The sequence below is a fragment of the Exophiala viscosa genome (assembly GCF_022695815.1).
Source record: "Exophiala viscosa unplaced genomic scaffold EDD37scaffold_11, whole genome shotgun sequence".
NCBI classification, from domain to species: domain Eukaryota; kingdom Fungi; phylum Ascomycota; class Eurotiomycetes; order Chaetothyriales; family Herpotrichiellaceae; genus Exophiala; species Exophiala viscosa.
The window spans coordinates 309480-324427 of NW_026944363.1; the positions used below are offsets into that span (position 1 = coordinate 309480).

The 14948-nt window shown below is 51.6% G+C and overlaps 6 protein-coding genes across 6 annotated transcripts; 3 read left to right on the plus strand and 3 right to left on the minus strand.

The window, feature by feature from the left end:
* Positions 1-111: 111 nt before the first annotated feature.
* Positions 112-502, plus strand: EDD37DRAFT_653181 (uncharacterized protein; the record flags this gene model as incomplete). Its single annotated transcript, XM_062818530.1, has 2 exons — positions 112-349; positions 399-502. The coding sequence occupies 2 exons, from the start codon at positions 112-114 to the stop codon at positions 500-502; spliced, it is 342 nt and encodes a 113-aa protein (XP_062666753.1).
* Positions 503-1234: 732 nt separating this feature from the next.
* Positions 1235-2506, minus strand: EDD37DRAFT_653182 (uncharacterized protein; the record flags this gene model as incomplete). The annotated part of the gene is made up of 1 exon (XM_062818531.1): positions 1235-2506. One exon carries the CDS (start codon positions 2504-2506, stop codon positions 1235-1237), a length of 1272 nt encoding a protein of 423 aa, XP_062666754.1.
* Positions 2507-2837: 331 nt separating this feature from the next.
* On the minus strand, positions 2838-4108 carry EDD37DRAFT_136156 (methylated-DNA--cysteine S-methyltransferase). Its single transcript, XM_062809489.1, has one exon. It carries the CDS (start codon positions 3919-3921, stop codon positions 2980-2982), a length of 942 nt encoding a protein of 313 aa, XP_062666755.1. The 5' UTR covers positions 3922-4108; the 3' UTR covers positions 2838-2979.
* Positions 4109-4264: 156 nt separating this feature from the next.
* Positions 4265-8605, plus strand: EDD37DRAFT_136373 (MRC1-like domain-containing protein). Its single transcript, XM_062809491.1, has one exon. It carries the CDS (start codon positions 4378-4380, stop codon positions 8575-8577), a length of 4200 nt encoding a protein of 1399 aa, XP_062666756.1. The 5' UTR covers positions 4265-4377; the 3' UTR covers positions 8578-8605.
* Positions 8606-8632: 27 nt separating this feature from the next.
* Positions 8633-9851, minus strand: EDD37DRAFT_653185 (uncharacterized protein; the record flags this gene model as incomplete). The annotated part of the gene is made up of 2 exons (XM_062818532.1): positions 8633-9706; positions 9765-9851. The coding sequence occupies 2 exons, from the start codon at positions 9849-9851 to the stop codon at positions 8633-8635; spliced, it is 1161 nt and encodes a 386-aa protein (XP_062666757.1).
* Positions 9852-12287: 2436 nt separating this feature from the next.
* EDD37DRAFT_673560 (uncharacterized protein) lies at positions 12288-14820 on the plus strand (the record flags this gene model as incomplete). Its single annotated transcript, XM_062819484.1, is given in 3 exon segments — positions 12288-13016; positions 13036-14683; positions 14781-14820. 3 exon segments carry the CDS (start codon positions 12401-12403, stop codon positions 14818-14820), a joined length of 2304 nt encoding a protein of 767 aa, XP_062666758.1. The 5' UTR covers positions 12288-12400.
* Between the last annotated feature and the right edge of the window lie 128 nt (positions 14821-14948).

Genomic DNA, 14948 nt, shown 5'->3' on the forward strand with positions numbered 1-14948 from the left:
TCCATCTCTTGTTCTGTATAGCCACAGGCAGATCCACCTTCGAATGGTTTGAGCTGCGGCGTCGCCCACCAAAGCCAGTCGCAAGACGAGGTCGCCTCATTTCCGAAGATAATGTCTGATACAGACGTCGCAGCATCGTTCCTCGACCCAGTTTCGAACGGCGACGAAAGCGACGTCGACTCATTACCGTCAGAACCAGACTCAGATGACGTTACCGTGAGCGAGGAAGACTACGAGTCGGACGCTGAAAGAGAATGGAAAGAGAGCCTCCAACAGCTTGAGCTGCTACTTTCGATGGTGATCGTGCCATATATCGGGAAATATTTTGGAAGAAAGTTCGCTTTCTGGGGTACGCTTGAGCATGGAACTGTAAGCACGTCTGTGCTAATACTTGACAGGATGGAAACGATATATGGAATGGAATTATCCGGTCGAGATTGTGGTCACGAACAAGGCAGCCTTCAGAGGGTCTGGAATAGTGGCAGCTGCAGCTCCGTTATGAAACAATCAGATTGTGTAGCCGTTTACGACGGAGCAAGAGGACTATTTCGAGCTCTGCATAGCCACGAGACTAGGGCGAGGGCCGCAACCGCGACAGATCATCCAAATATGGGGACAGATGCCGCTGGTGGAGGTGTACCTTCGTCCCAGGCAAAAGTGTGCATGCCCAAAGACCATCTCGAAGTTCCTGGGTCGCTATATCCAAGTTGATGACGCAACGGGTCGACACACAACTACAGGTCGACTGGCGACGAGAGGGTTCGAATGTCACACGTGCTGGAGGTTTCATGGTACTTCGAGCCTAGATTGGCAAGTGCACGGTTTTTATGACTGTCCGTGAAAGGAACGTCTTCAAAGCTGGCTTCATGCAAAGCATTATCCCAATCCCATTGATAGGCCTGACGCCGTTCAGAAGAGTTCATTCTACTACCAGAGGCTTTACACCTTAGCCAAAGATAGCTGCGCATCAGCCTTCTTACCATTCGGAATCCAATCAATCCTACATCCCATTTGGTGCTCTTCAGCCTGTCAGCCGCGTCGTGTTGCTGGACTGGGGGCTTTCTTCCGCGTGAATCATTATGTTTTTGACAAGACGCGCCCTTCCCAAGTTCTTCGGTGAGACCCTTCTGTCGCGTAATGTTCGCTCGAGTTGTCACCCCTGCCTCAGACACATTTGATGTCTCACGCAAGCTGACTGCTATTCGGCAGGCCCCGAGTCTACGTGATGGCACTGTCATTGCATTTTCTTGGCTCTGTTGATCAGCCTCAAGCTTCGACGCGGTGGCTGCCTGCGGATGTGTTTGTAGTCGATATTCGAGATGGCCCATTGGAGAGTGGTCGTCCCAATAGGACGTTGGAGCTCCATGACCTCTATTTTGGTTTCTTCCAGTCCACCAAGCTCGACAATTTCAATGAGAAAACACCTTAAATCGGACGCATTCGAACGTCGTCCGTCTTCGGACTCAGGCATAGTAAGCCAGGAGTGATACCAGTCATCCAAATCGTCGCGTGGACTCCACCATTCATTCGGTCGGCCAGTGTATGGTGCCTGTAAAGTGAGCGGTAAGGGCCCCTTGTCCTCAGTCAACCACGCTTTCTGCAGCTTCTTCGACCAGTGTTGCCTCACGAGCTTCTCGTGGAAATATGGCTTTGCATATGCCATTTGAGGAAATGTGATGTATTGATGGATGGAGGAGTCTCGGCGTGCGGTGGCATCCTTGTCATTCTCTTTGTCGTTCGTTTCGTCGGCCCCTTCGTCGTCCTCCCGCAGCCAACGCCAGTGATCCAGGATGACGTCGATGGCTCTTACTTCCCAGAATGGCAGGACTCTACGGGAGACGGGACTGCTGATTTCCATCATCGGACATTCCTTGTAAAGAGAAGTTCCGTCTTGTTCATGAAACACAAGCCGAATACGGACTCCAGGACGTCTCCCTACAATCACGTTCATTATCGCAGCAAGCATCACTGCGGCTGCATAATGAACCTCCTGGGCACTACAGACTGTATCGATGTCTGTCACCCGAAAACATGGGTTGATAAGGAAGCATTTTTCCCAGAACCAATGACTGCCAGCATATACGGCAGTCAATTCAGGCTGAAAATGGACAATGACATTGTGAGGTTGATTGTCGTTCGACGCATGTGCCAACGCCTCCTCAAGAGTAGCCTTGTACTGTTCAGCTACCTCCATCGACTGAGGAGTGTCGTCATTCCGAACCGGTACCGGTCCTCGCACCAGCACGACTGTAGTTGAATCTGTTCTGTGCAGGAGCTGATTGACCATAGCACGAAACTGGCGGCAAGTCCTCTTCAAGTTAGTGACAGTGCACTGGAGTTTTGGGGTCCGAAAAGTCTCAAAAGTCTGAGATTTTGGGTCGCCACTGGCCAGACCACTTGAGAGAATAACATCCGGCGCAATTGTAGTTGGTGTGATCGTGTGGGCGATGATGTTAAGGAGGATCTCGTCCGGAAGCCAAGGCACACGAGTACTCATAGACTCCATGTTGGTAGCGTGAGTGTTGGGACGACGACGTTCTTGACAGTGCATTGAGGTTGAGTTCGGCACCTGGATATGCGTTGATGTCGCAAATTGTCTCTTCGAGCTTCGGTCGTAGGCAAACAAAATATCTAGGAGTGGTGCAGCCATTCGTCCAAGATGGTAAATTTGGGAGGCTCTTGCAGAAGTCCTCATGTAGGTTCATTTGTGCCAAATCTTGGATGTACGCGCCGAACATATGGTACGCAACCTTTAGCGTGGACAGACCTTGGGTAACGCGAAATCTGAGTCATATTCCAAGACTGAAGTATGGTGCATGTAGTGGCTCGTCTCTCTGGATCGCACGTACCATGATAGCACTGATCCTTGGGCATCCGTTGTAAAATGTCGTGAACATGTCACGTTTGACAGTCATCAGAGATCCGGCCTCACTCAAGCATGCTTCTCGAAAACATGATCGCCGTTAGATCACCTCGTTTCTAGTCCGGATAACTCGCAACTCTGGGCATGTCTTCGAAAGTGTGAAACTTCCGAAAGGGCTCACCCACCACTCTTCCTTTTGGATCGAACATAACGCCTTCGTTGCGCAGAAGCTCGATTTTCTTGTTCGCATATTTTCCCTCTTTTCCCCACTGACCATTAAAGCCACCAATCTCGCCCGATGCCGCCAGAACTCGGTGACAAGGTACGTCCGGTGCAAATGGGTTGTTGCGCATTCCACTGCCAACAGCACGGGCGGAGGAGTTCAAGTAGTTGGACATTGCTGCGTACGTGGTATAACGACCTCTTGGTACGGACAGAAGAACGGTGTACAACTTCTTCCGGTAAGCAGTCAGTGTCGCATGCCCCTGTATGCGGTGTAGTGTCATCTGGAGCTGCTCCCTGTCTTCGACCTGCAGCGCATTATTTGTCGCAGGGGTTTTCTCGGGCGCTATTACAGTTGGTTCGAATTGTAGCGTTGACTGGTTTTTGTTCTGCTTCAATCTTTTCTTCGCAGGACTTTCGATTTTCGTGCTTTCTTCCACCGAGCGCTTTTCTCTTGTTCGCGCTGGAATGTCTTCCTTTGGATTAGACTGTCCACTGTTATTGCTGGCATATTTGCCTTCATTCTTGCCTCTACATTGCAAGCTCAACTCGTCCAGATGGCAGAGGTTAGCTTTTCCAGCGATTATGTGCATTCCCAGGTCAATGGCGTCTCGCAGTTGTTGCTCGTCCATATTCCTGACGGCTGGCTTCGCAATCACTTTGTCCCACTGCTGCTGGCCTTTGCCTACCGTGTTATCCAGGATGATCCGTGCGAAGCAGTGATCGAGCGTCACAGGCCATTTGGGCTGAGCAGGATCACGAGATCTAGCAAGTGCGGGTAAAGTCTCGGAATACAAAGTCTTCCACTCTGCGCGCAGGTCCTCATGAGCAGACATTTCCGACAATTGTGCAGAGGGACGGAGGCACCCGTTGCCACTGTAAGTAGTCTCAGCAATTAGTAGCTCATGCTTCTGTGGTCGGTCGTCTCGTAAGCGGTGGCTCACTGTCTCCTGCTGAGGGACTAGACAGTCAGGCTGTTGAATTCTATCGTGGCATTCGCAAACCTTGGAATGAGAATGTGGGTGTAGCAGTTGAGATCATCCTCGTTGAGTCGTTCACGTCGCTGCTGATTACTCATCGCGTGTTCACGCGTAACGACGTCACCAATTCTTCTCCAAATCCAACACGCGTCGCGCAGCGCGTTTACTTCAATTTGGGGATGGCATTATCACGCTGCGAGCACTGAGCACCTACCTTTCCGTCTTTCAATGTTCTCTATCTTTTTGGCATGGATCTCTCGGATCACGATGATAGCTGAGACCTCCTTGTTATTCTTATAGACTGCCGCCACCATGTCGTCTCCTCACAGATCACCCTTCTCGCCAGGATCGCCCCGAAGTCCAGCCTCCAATGTATTGACACCCAGTCGAAAAGTGCAAGCCTTACTCGCGCAATTCGACGATTCCGACTCTGACACATCTCTTCACGGCCAAGGCGTTTCTTCCGTCCCCAAGAAGGTCGAGGTTGCTAAAAGTCGTTCCGTGCACGAGAGGGACGCCAGTGAAGCAGAGCAAGATGATTCAGAGGAGGAGGATGATCTACCTGTAGCACCGCGGTCAAAGATGGCAGCACGATTGCAAGGCACTTTTACCCAGCCAGCATCCGTCAAGAGTGCAGAAGGACGCTCCACGTCCCATCTTTTGTCGCCAGCTCCGCTCACAGACTCAGACGATGGTGGTGTGGCAGAATTAGGAATGAGAAGAAACCTCCTCACGAAGCGCAAAACCAGTCCCGGTCAGGACACTCCCCAAGGTTCCACGTCGAGACGGTCTCCCTCAGTATCTATAACATCTCCCAACCCACTTGGGCGCGGAGCTACCTCGACTCCTTCTGATTCGGAAGATGGAGAAAATCAGAACAACAAGGGCAAGTCCAAATTTCTGGCTCTGGTTGAGAAGCATCGGAAGCAGAGACTCGAAAAGGAAGCTGAAGAGGAGGTGAAGAGGAATGCGCGTCTCGAAACCCTCAAATCTCAAGCAAAGAAGTCTGGTCAACAACGAGGATCGAGCCCGGCTGACGATTCCGACGAAGAGAGCGACATTTCTGAGAATGACGGAGCTAAGAAATTGTCAACGCAGGCTCGACCGACACGTAAGGCTAGCAAGAAGGCTGTGGAAGAAATGAAGAGAGAGACTCAACGCATCAGTCGAAATATGCAGTTGGCACATCAAGCACGAACGAAGAAGAAAATCACAAAGGACAGTCTATTGGCTCGATTCAACTTTCATATCGCCACTTCCGCTTCACGCACAGGAGAGGCTGGTGGAAATGAAGAGGTTACCACGAGCAGCTCTAGAGCAGCTTCAGATGCTGAAAGCTTGAAGGATCATGACACACCGCCAACAAGCCCGATACCAGAAGACTCGAGCGTGCATGGCTCCAAAATCGCAGCCCCTCATCCAGTTACCGCGATGCATGCAGTCGAGAACGACGACGATCTCCCAAGTCTTCACGAGCTCGCCACTAGAATAGACAAGGGAAAAGGGCGAGCTCCATCAGAAGTGCCGATTTCTCGACCGGTCATAGCGCGTCCAGCAATTATGCAGAGCGGGCCGGCCATGGGCGAAGACTTGCTGGCAGACACGTTGAAGCCAACCATCAAGCCTCTTGGGATCAAACGGCCTGCGATAATTGCGAGTAAACCCGGTGATGACGACTCGGATTCTGACCTCGAAGTGATCACCTCCAAAGGTGACATACGCAAATTTGCGGTCTTCGAGCACTTGCCCAAACGAAAGGCCAAAGAAGCACCTTCTCACCTTGCTTTGCGGTCCCTAGCACATTTGATCGGCGGTGATGATCGTAAACGTTCACTGAACGCAGCAGAAATGGAAGTATCCCTTAGACGGCAGGCTCGTCTGCAAGCACGACAAGAGAGACAGAACAAGATAGAGGAGCTCAAAGCTAAAGGCGTGTTTATTCAGACTGCTGAAGAACGTGAACAGGAACAGGAAGACGTGGAGGATCTGGTAGAAAAGGCTCGACAGGAAGCCGCGGAAATTCACAAGCGCGAGAAAGCCCTTGCAAAGAAAGAGGGCAATTACACCAAGGACGGATTAGATGATGACGACAGTGATGAAGATGAAGACTTTCAAGATGATGCTGAAGGCGGAGACAGTGGTGTTTCCGATGATGAGGATGAAGAGCACGAAGAAGAGGATGGAAGTGAAGGTGAAGAAAGCCTTCATGGTAGTCGGGACGATGGAAAATTGGTCGATGATCAAGCCGATGAAGAAGACTCTGAGGCTTCGGGATCTGCTGAGAGTGAAGCAGAGAATGCTGCATCGGACCACGAGTCTGTCCACGATACTCATGCGTATGCCAGTAACGCTCCGTCAAGACCTAAGCGTGTGACGCGTGTGCTGAGCGACGACGAGGATGAGGAGGTTCCGAACCACAATCTGAGCTCACCTCAACTTCCAGCCAATGCTAAGACGCCGGTTTCGGTGGCCCGTTCCGCGAAGAAACAGATACCTGGGCTACAAATGTCGGACGATCTCCCCATCGGCCTGACCCAGGCGTTCGCTGCAACTATGGCCGATTCGCAGAGTCAAAGTATGGCGAATGAGCAAGAACAGGACAGTCTGGCTATGACCATGGATCTGCCGTCACCCAATATTGCAATGGTACCGCGTTTACAGCGAATGGAGTCGATCGACGTTATCAGCGACAGCCAGCCAACTACCGAGACACAGCCGTTGAACATCGACCTCTCTTTTACACAATCTCAAAATGTTCCCCAATCACCGGCTATTGGCTTGGGCATGAGTGGACCACAGTTCACGCCTTCTCAGCAACACTTCGAGCCGACTCAGGATGGTGGTTACATGCTGAGTCCCTTCAAAGGAAACCGTTTCGCAAGCGAAACCCCTCTAACTGCTGGACCCCGTTCAACAATTGATACAGTTGTCCTTCCCAACGATACTCAAGAAAGTCCCGTGGTGCAAAGAAGAGCAAAGCTCAGACGTGGTCGCGCCCCAAGTGCTGATAGTGACGAGGACATTGTGGAACGAGCAGACACCTCGGCCTTCGAAATCATGCGCCGCGCCGCAAAGAACAAAGATACCAATGCCTTCGACAAGACAAAGTCAAATGCGCGAGAGATCGTGGATGACGCCGCAGAAGAGTCTGAAGACGAATACGCTGGTCTTGGTGGTGCCAGCGATGAAGAAGGGAATGACGAAGAAGATGAGCACGATCGAGCAATGATCGATGAAGATACCCAAGTAGGCTTGGGTGACGAAGCCAAATTGGCCAAGTTCCACGCAGACCGCGAAGTCCAGGATGATGCAAAGGATGTGTCCAAGTTGTACAAAGACATCACCACCGGTGCCTACCGACGCAAACGCGGCAATGACGACCTCGATTTGTCTGATGAAGAGGATGCTGCGAGTAGGCGGCGAGAGGCAAAGAAGCGAGAGTTTGCCAAGATGCGCCGAGAATTGCTCAAGGACGAAGCGGTAGGCAGGATTGCAGAGGACAGGAGAAAGGAAGCCTTCCTGCGAAGTATCGAGGACCGAGAAGTCAGTGACGACGAGGGCATCGACATGTCTGAAACGCAGACCGCAGAAGAAGAATCACAGGAGAGGCCGGAGCAGCCAGTTCAGCCGGACAGCGCAACTACGGATGATCTCGCTGCTCGAAAAGTCAAAGATGCCCGTCCGCTCGAGGCCGCGAGCGATTCTCGACTCAATCTCTCCGGTCGACGGACAGCAGGGCAATTGAACAAGAGACCCGCGACATTGGCCGAGATCCGAGAATCTGTGTCATTCCTGATCGACGAGCCCGACTCGCAAGCAGCCACCATCGACCTGGGCTTGTCCGACTCGGAAGAGGAGCCGGAAGCATACCTCGATCTCGACCGTCATTTCCAGGCAGATGAGAATGCCGATGACGGAGACGACCTGGGCGACTTTATCGTCCACGATGACGGCCAGGCCAGAAGTGACGAGCAAGACACCTTCAAGAAGCCGACTATTCCATACAGTGAGACAACTGGTTCGCGGGCGCCGTTCTCCGAGAGGCGCACGAAAGAGCGGACCAATGTAGTCAACCGGCTAAACATGCTTCGTCAGGCATCGTCCTCGTCGTCTTCGAGTACAAGCACCGGTGCAAGTGCGAGCACAAAGATGGCCTTCTACACGGCAACCTCATCGGCCAGCGTTGGTGTGTCCTTCGGCAAAGTTCCCAGTCTTCTGCGAAGGGCTACCACGAATTCCAGTCTGGGCAGCATGGCGGGCCGGGACGAGAATGTCTCGGCGACGGGTGTCGTTACGAGTAACAGGACTGAACGTGGAAGTGCGGGTGATGGAAAGGAGTTTGTCAGGAAGGGAAGTGGTGGACGGCGGAACGCCGTGAATTACAGACCGACCATGAAGGAGGAGAAGATGAGTCAACGGGCGGGTATTGCTAAGAAGACCGTCGCTAGTAAGGGGAAGAAAAGGGGAAGTAACTTCTTGGGAGGCCTGTTTCGTCAAGACAGTTGGGCTTGAGTTTGACGTACGGCAAGTTGTTTGTGATTTTGAGGTGAGGGAGCGTTATGGGTAGCTACTGTCTAAGAACAGTCTCGATGTCGGCCAACTTCTGCTCAATTTCTTTCGTTCTGGGAGCGTCATGCCCAAAGCCAGTGATACACGCCTGCATCTCTTTCGTCTTCCAAGTACGAACTTGGTCGACATCGTATTTCCGTTCCGCCCATTTCGCCATACTGCGGTACGTGTTCGCCAGGGGAACGCCGACCAGAGATTCTTTGAGAAGCAGCTCTTCTAGCTTTCGTAAGGAGGTTAGCGCTTCGTCAATGACATGCTGCTGGGTGTTCTGTCTGTCTGAGGTGTTATGTGCCGAGACGAATTGAGTCTCGCAACCCTGCACGGTCCGAAATGCCTCGTACATGTTTTGTCGTCGCTCGTCGGATCTGGCCCAGAACTCGGTCTTGGGCTCACACGCGTCGCACCGGCACACGAAGCCATAGTAAATCTGATGTTTGCGTTGGCGTCTCGCGCGGGACTCAAAAACCACCTTGTCGTAGTTGCTCGTGACCCCCTTGCCGCGTGGGATGTCGCGAATGGCATAGAAGCGCATTTCATTGGTACGTTCGTCGTAGCAGAATTGTGCATTGGGCACGCAGTTGTGGTTGATTCTGCTGGGAAGCAAGCCAATGGCGGAGCCACCCTTCCCGGCGGATTTGAAGGCGTCACAGTTGTAGCAGTTGCTGTAATAGATTGAGGCGATGCGGGTCATGCGCGACTTTTGCGCATCGAAGAGTTTGAGGTAGAGTTTCTGCGTGGGCCGTGGGAGGTGGGAGAATTCGCGTTCGATGGCTGCGTGGTCATCCTCTTCGCGCTTGTCGAGGGCTATGAGTGGTGTTTCGACGAGTATCAGGGTGCTGGCTTTGATCTTGCGGGTGGTGAAGACTGCGAGGCCACGATCTGGAGTGGATGTGACTTCTAAGAGGCAATCTTGGGGTCTTGTGACGGGCGGCGCGTTGTCGTCGCCGGGTGAAGGTTTTTGATCAAGCGCTTCCACTGGGACTTCACGGCTGGAGCGCTTAATATTGTGCTCGGACTCTATGGCTGTCTTCTCACTCAGGGTGAGTTCTGAAAGTTGAGGTATGATGCTGGTCTGGAAGAGTGGTCAATGCCGCTTCCTGTCTTTGGACGTGCCATGTGGCCCATCGTACCTCGTCTGTTGCTTCACCCTTCGACGGTGTACTTGAGGAATTATCCTCCAATTTGGGCATGTGTTGTTTCCTTCCATTCCCCTTCATTATGTCGAGGTGTTGGTAGGCAAGGCGTGTGTTAGAGGAGCGAGATATATGAAGCGGGAACACCTTCTGCGTCCATCATGATTGTTGCTGCACGGTATATACCAAATATGTCAACGTGGTCGACTCGAATCAACACCGCAATCACTCCATTGGTGTGTATTTGCGCCTGGGATTGTGGCAAGGGTGATCAATCATAGGCGCAAAAGGATACGTGAAAGTACCTAAGTAGTCAAGTATGATGACCACACCATTGTCGGCGAAAACCGGGATTGGTAATTTAGCAGCAAATTTGCCAGACATGGCTCGATGGCAAGATGGATAGGAGCAACCGCTATGCCGATTGGGACCTCATGGTAATGATAGTACTGACACCCACAAGTATCCGCAATAATGAGATACACAAAAGCACAACAACACCTATTTCGGAGGGTTAGAATTTTGTCAGTCTAATCACTTTGTCGAGTCCGGATTCATCGATGTTCATCCATTGCCCTGATGTATGCAACCTTCAAGACAACTGTACTTGAGTATGGAATAGGCTCGATGTCAGGGGTGACTGAACGAGAATGTTTCATATACAGAGCATGTCCTGATGGCTCGCTCGACTCTCCCGCTTAAGATTAAGAAGTCCGCAGCGTCAAGCCATACTTAGGCAGTTGGTGAGCCGTGTGTCAAAGGTGAAGGATCCTCGGTCGGGGAAGTACAATAGTCGAGTCCTGGATGCGGCATTTTTTTCGCGGCCTCCCTGTCGTGTGAGTCATACAGAAGGCACCGGCTGACAAACTGGTAGTGCAATTCTGACTTGGAAAGCTGACTCTCTTAGATGGAGACGTCCCGAAAGACCATTCCGCAGTTTGACAAGCCAAGTTGAAAAACGTGGTCTCCTGGAGTGGCAGAGTCGTCAGTCAGACAACATTCTGATAGGGCGACAAGCATCTCGTCAACCCTCACACGTGAAGGTCCGTCATACAAAGCCCAAGACTGTAGCTTGTAAGGGCTAGAGTGTTGCTCCCCGGATGAATCCGAAGCTGCCGGTGCTCCGAACCCACAGTCCAGTCGGCCAGAATATATCACTGTTACTTGATATTTTTGTGTCTCAAATCGTTGTTGTATGAACTTTGAGACCGTTACCCTCGAGAATCGTGACGCCGCACGAGATAGCTCTTGCTCTACATCAAGTAGAGTATACAGAGCCCCAGCGAAGCTGAGAGATTAAACGAGTTCGCAATATTCGATGACATCGAACAGGAGATTTATAGTATCTCTTGCGTAATCGACTGCAAACGTTCGCTTTGATGATTCCTCTTTGGGTAGACCCAAGAGGCCATACACTCGATCTTTGACATCTGTACATTGGCTGTCATCCATATTCCTGACGATATCTTGTTGCTTCGTCCGACGGGTGGATTCTGTCTTTGCACCCACCGATGTGCCGATCTCGAGCTTTCGAACCTAAAAACCAGTGAGAGAAGATCTGTGAGAACGTCGCCCATTCTAGAATGTGACGGACGTACGCGACAAGAAGCTCCTTCGGTAGGATCAGTTCCTGAACGACCCAGAGCCGCTTCCAATAGCTTCGTTCCAGAAGATGTACCATCGCTAACGCGAGGCACTCCCGACTTGGGTCGTTGAAAAGTTCGTTGTATTTTTTTCGTACCTGCTCATCTGTAGAGACTTTGTGACAGAATTGTAGCAATTCAAAGAGTCTGTTGCTACCATGGGCATCGGGTCCAAGCCAAATCAGGACCTGACTGGCTGTGGTGTATATGAAGCGCATTAACAAAACCTGCGAATTTCTCTCCGAGATATTTTTCTGGTCGATGCAAACCGCATCCACGAAGAGAAGTTGAATTCCTAGATCAGACTGCTGAAATATGACGAGGAACAGCGCAAGGTTCACCCGGATTTTGTATGGCACACCATCCACCATCATCCATTGGAAGTCCCCTGGTTGACCCCATTCGTACGATAAAGCAAGGTAAGCAGGCACGCTGTGCGTGTCCGTAATGTCATGTACCGTAAAGGTACCATGCAATTGCTTTGTTATGCTCTGAGGTAAGAGCCTGAAAAGTCGTATTTGTTTCGACGCATGTTGAAGAGGGGCGTGTTTGTATTGAGGCTGGGAGTTAAGCTGGAAGGCAGGAGACGTGGAGGCGGACCGTTGGTCTATACTCCCCGACATCTCTCACCACCAACGTCGCTCAAGGTCAATGCAGAGTATCAACGCTAGGTTTCGAAGAGAAAATTGAAAAAGAAAGCTATCATGATATCTTGCAGATGTTAGGCACCTTACACTGCCACTCCACCAAATTGAGCCTAGTGCCATAACAGACCATGGGTATGGGGTTGATACTCACCTGTCAGTGAGGGGGAGCGCCCCGGGCCCGCATGATTAGGCAGACTCGAGGCATTCCTTACAACATGCTAGGCTGAATCGAGAAAACCACCAGCCTGACTGCGAAAGTGATGGCGAACAGCACTCTCTCTCGTTTCTCTCTTGATGATTACCCATTCAAATCTGTTCAGATCATCATCCCTCTTCTCATAAGATGTCGAGACAACTGGTCCCAAGAAGTGGTGGTGGGTCAGCCCCAAGCGCGGATCCTGCATTTGTTCAACAAGGCGAGGTTGACTGGGTGTCTTTGTCCAGTGCCGTCGTATCTGTGACCGTGGGAACTTTGGCAAGACTTTCTGGTGCTGGAGTGCAAGAGATCACATACGTAGGCGCTCTACAGCTGGCCACCAGATTCAAACTGGCGAACATTGGCAAACGACGAGTTTGCGAAGCCGTGGAAAGGCTGCGGGTTTCCCCAGCGTTCGACAATGTGGCCTATTTCGGCTTTGGCTACCGGAGTTTCGTTCGCTTTCTCTCGGACACCGAGGCCGGGATAAAATGCATTGCGCTATGTGCCAGCCTCTCGGAGGCCCACAGCGAAGATCTGGCAGCTCGTGTGATCAGTTCCCTTTGGACGGTCGTTGGGTACCCCGAGGACTATCAACCCTCTCTTCAGCAGTTCAGGTGTCTCGTGAAGGCGTGTGCTGGGGTATTCGCTCAGTCAACCTTCCCCATAACTATGGGAGTAATGCTTGGGCCTCACAGAAATGTCAGAAAGATCTTGGAGCCTGAGGCATCCGACCCGGATGCCATTGCCAAAGCCTTGCAAGGTGTATTTGACGTTTCCAGATCACTGCGCTACCGAATCACGGTTGTTGGGGGCGCTGAATGCAGCTTCATCGCCGCTGTGTCGCCGGCTGTTCGATTTGAAGACTCACGTCGAGGATAGCCATGGCAACACTGTCTTTATGTCTTCTCCAAGTCCTGAACAGACCCAAGTTCATATCATTTATAAGGAAGACGAGCAACTTTCAGCGGTTACGGTTTCAGCTTCCACTTTCGTACTAGAAGGTCCCAACGACCTACTCCGTTATGTGCCCGACCGTCGCTTGCGCCTTATTCGCACTCGAGTTCCTTGGGATTCTTGCCTGAAGCACACTTTCGGGCAAGACTTCACAGACCTTGTTAGCTTTCCAGCAGCACTCGGTGATTTCCTTGGGGGAGCTGCTCGAATATTCAAAGCCCTGGCCAGGGGTGAGCTTGAGGTCAATGTGTTCTCCAGAAAGCTCTTCATCGATTACGCGGATGCTAGTCATGGACGCGGTTTTGTGGAAAGTATGGTCAACTTTTTCCCAGAACTGAATGACACAAGCTTGCTGGACTCCGCCCGCTCTGCACTTTCACGGAGTGTGTCAAGCACGATATCACATATAGAACAAGCCATGTTCGTGTTCATCCGACACTGCACTTGCTTCCGCTGCGACGCAACGGAGAACTCGGACGAAGCCCACAGACATAGTAAGCGATTGTGCTTGTTAGCTCTCGCAGCAACTGTTCTGGACCTGATCGTCACGACCGGCTCGGTGGTGTGTGAACGAGAAATGCTGCCCACAGAGAATGGTCTCTATCACATATACGAAAGGAATCAGGCTCGCTTGGAATTGATGGACGGCCCACAAGGAGGAGTAGAAGATCTTGCCAAACTATTTCGACTCGACGAGGGGTTTACTGGATGCGGCGGCAGGACTCCTGCAGGGATCATGGCAGATACCCTTTGCCTCTTCACAGGGCACGAGCCATCAGTCTCTGGACTGGAGACGTACAGGTCTCGGACCGCCGTGGCAGAGAGCGGAATCTGTGTGTATCTGGATTGTCTTGAGTCGGTGACCACAAGGCCGGAATTGTTGCGGCGGATACATGTAATACCGGGCCACATCGGCAGAGGAACCAGAGTCTTTAACTCTGTTTGGGACTGCGCCCATAGCAAAGCTCCATTTCTGGAGAGAGTCAAGTTCAGTAAAGTCGCGGAAGGTCTCGATACTTCGTCGCGATATGACTTCCCGGAGCAACTGAAGCTGACCGCACTTGTGGACGAGCCAAGCGGACCTGGCCAACTTGCACTCTACTATCAAATCTCAGCACCTCAGGGCCAAGTCTTCATCCAACCAGGCGAGATATCCAGGCATATACTCTCCAGATCTGGACTTATCGTTTGCTCGAAGTCTGATTGTGATGAGCGCTTGCCGTTGGACCCATACTTCGTTCGGGCTGGCTGGAATTTCGATAGCAAGTCACTGAAAGAGTTCGCAGAATCAGATCAAATGACTCCCGGCAACGTCCTCGTCTGGAAGCACAGAAATTCAGATATTGAACGTTTGCTTGCCATTGAGATACAACGACAGACTTCATACAGATTGCGAGCTCATGCACATGTCCTTTTCGCTCGGGGCGAGTGCGTGCCATGTTCTATCCGTGCTGCATCACAGATCATGGACGGGTGTGTGGGTGAGGGAAAAGGGAAAATACGGGTAAGCGGTTCGACTGCCATAAGGGTGGTTGGAAAATGCCTTGTCCATATTCTGTGAAACCCACAGATGGCGCACTTCTAAGCAAGGGCTTTGTGCAGCAGGATAGCGGCGTATGCAGCGACTCAACCCTTGATATTTTGACAGAGTCATGGGTTGGCCGAACGTTGGGATGGTGATCTGAGTGCTAACCGGGCTCTCAGACGACATCTATGTGGCTGTTTGTAGATGACACAC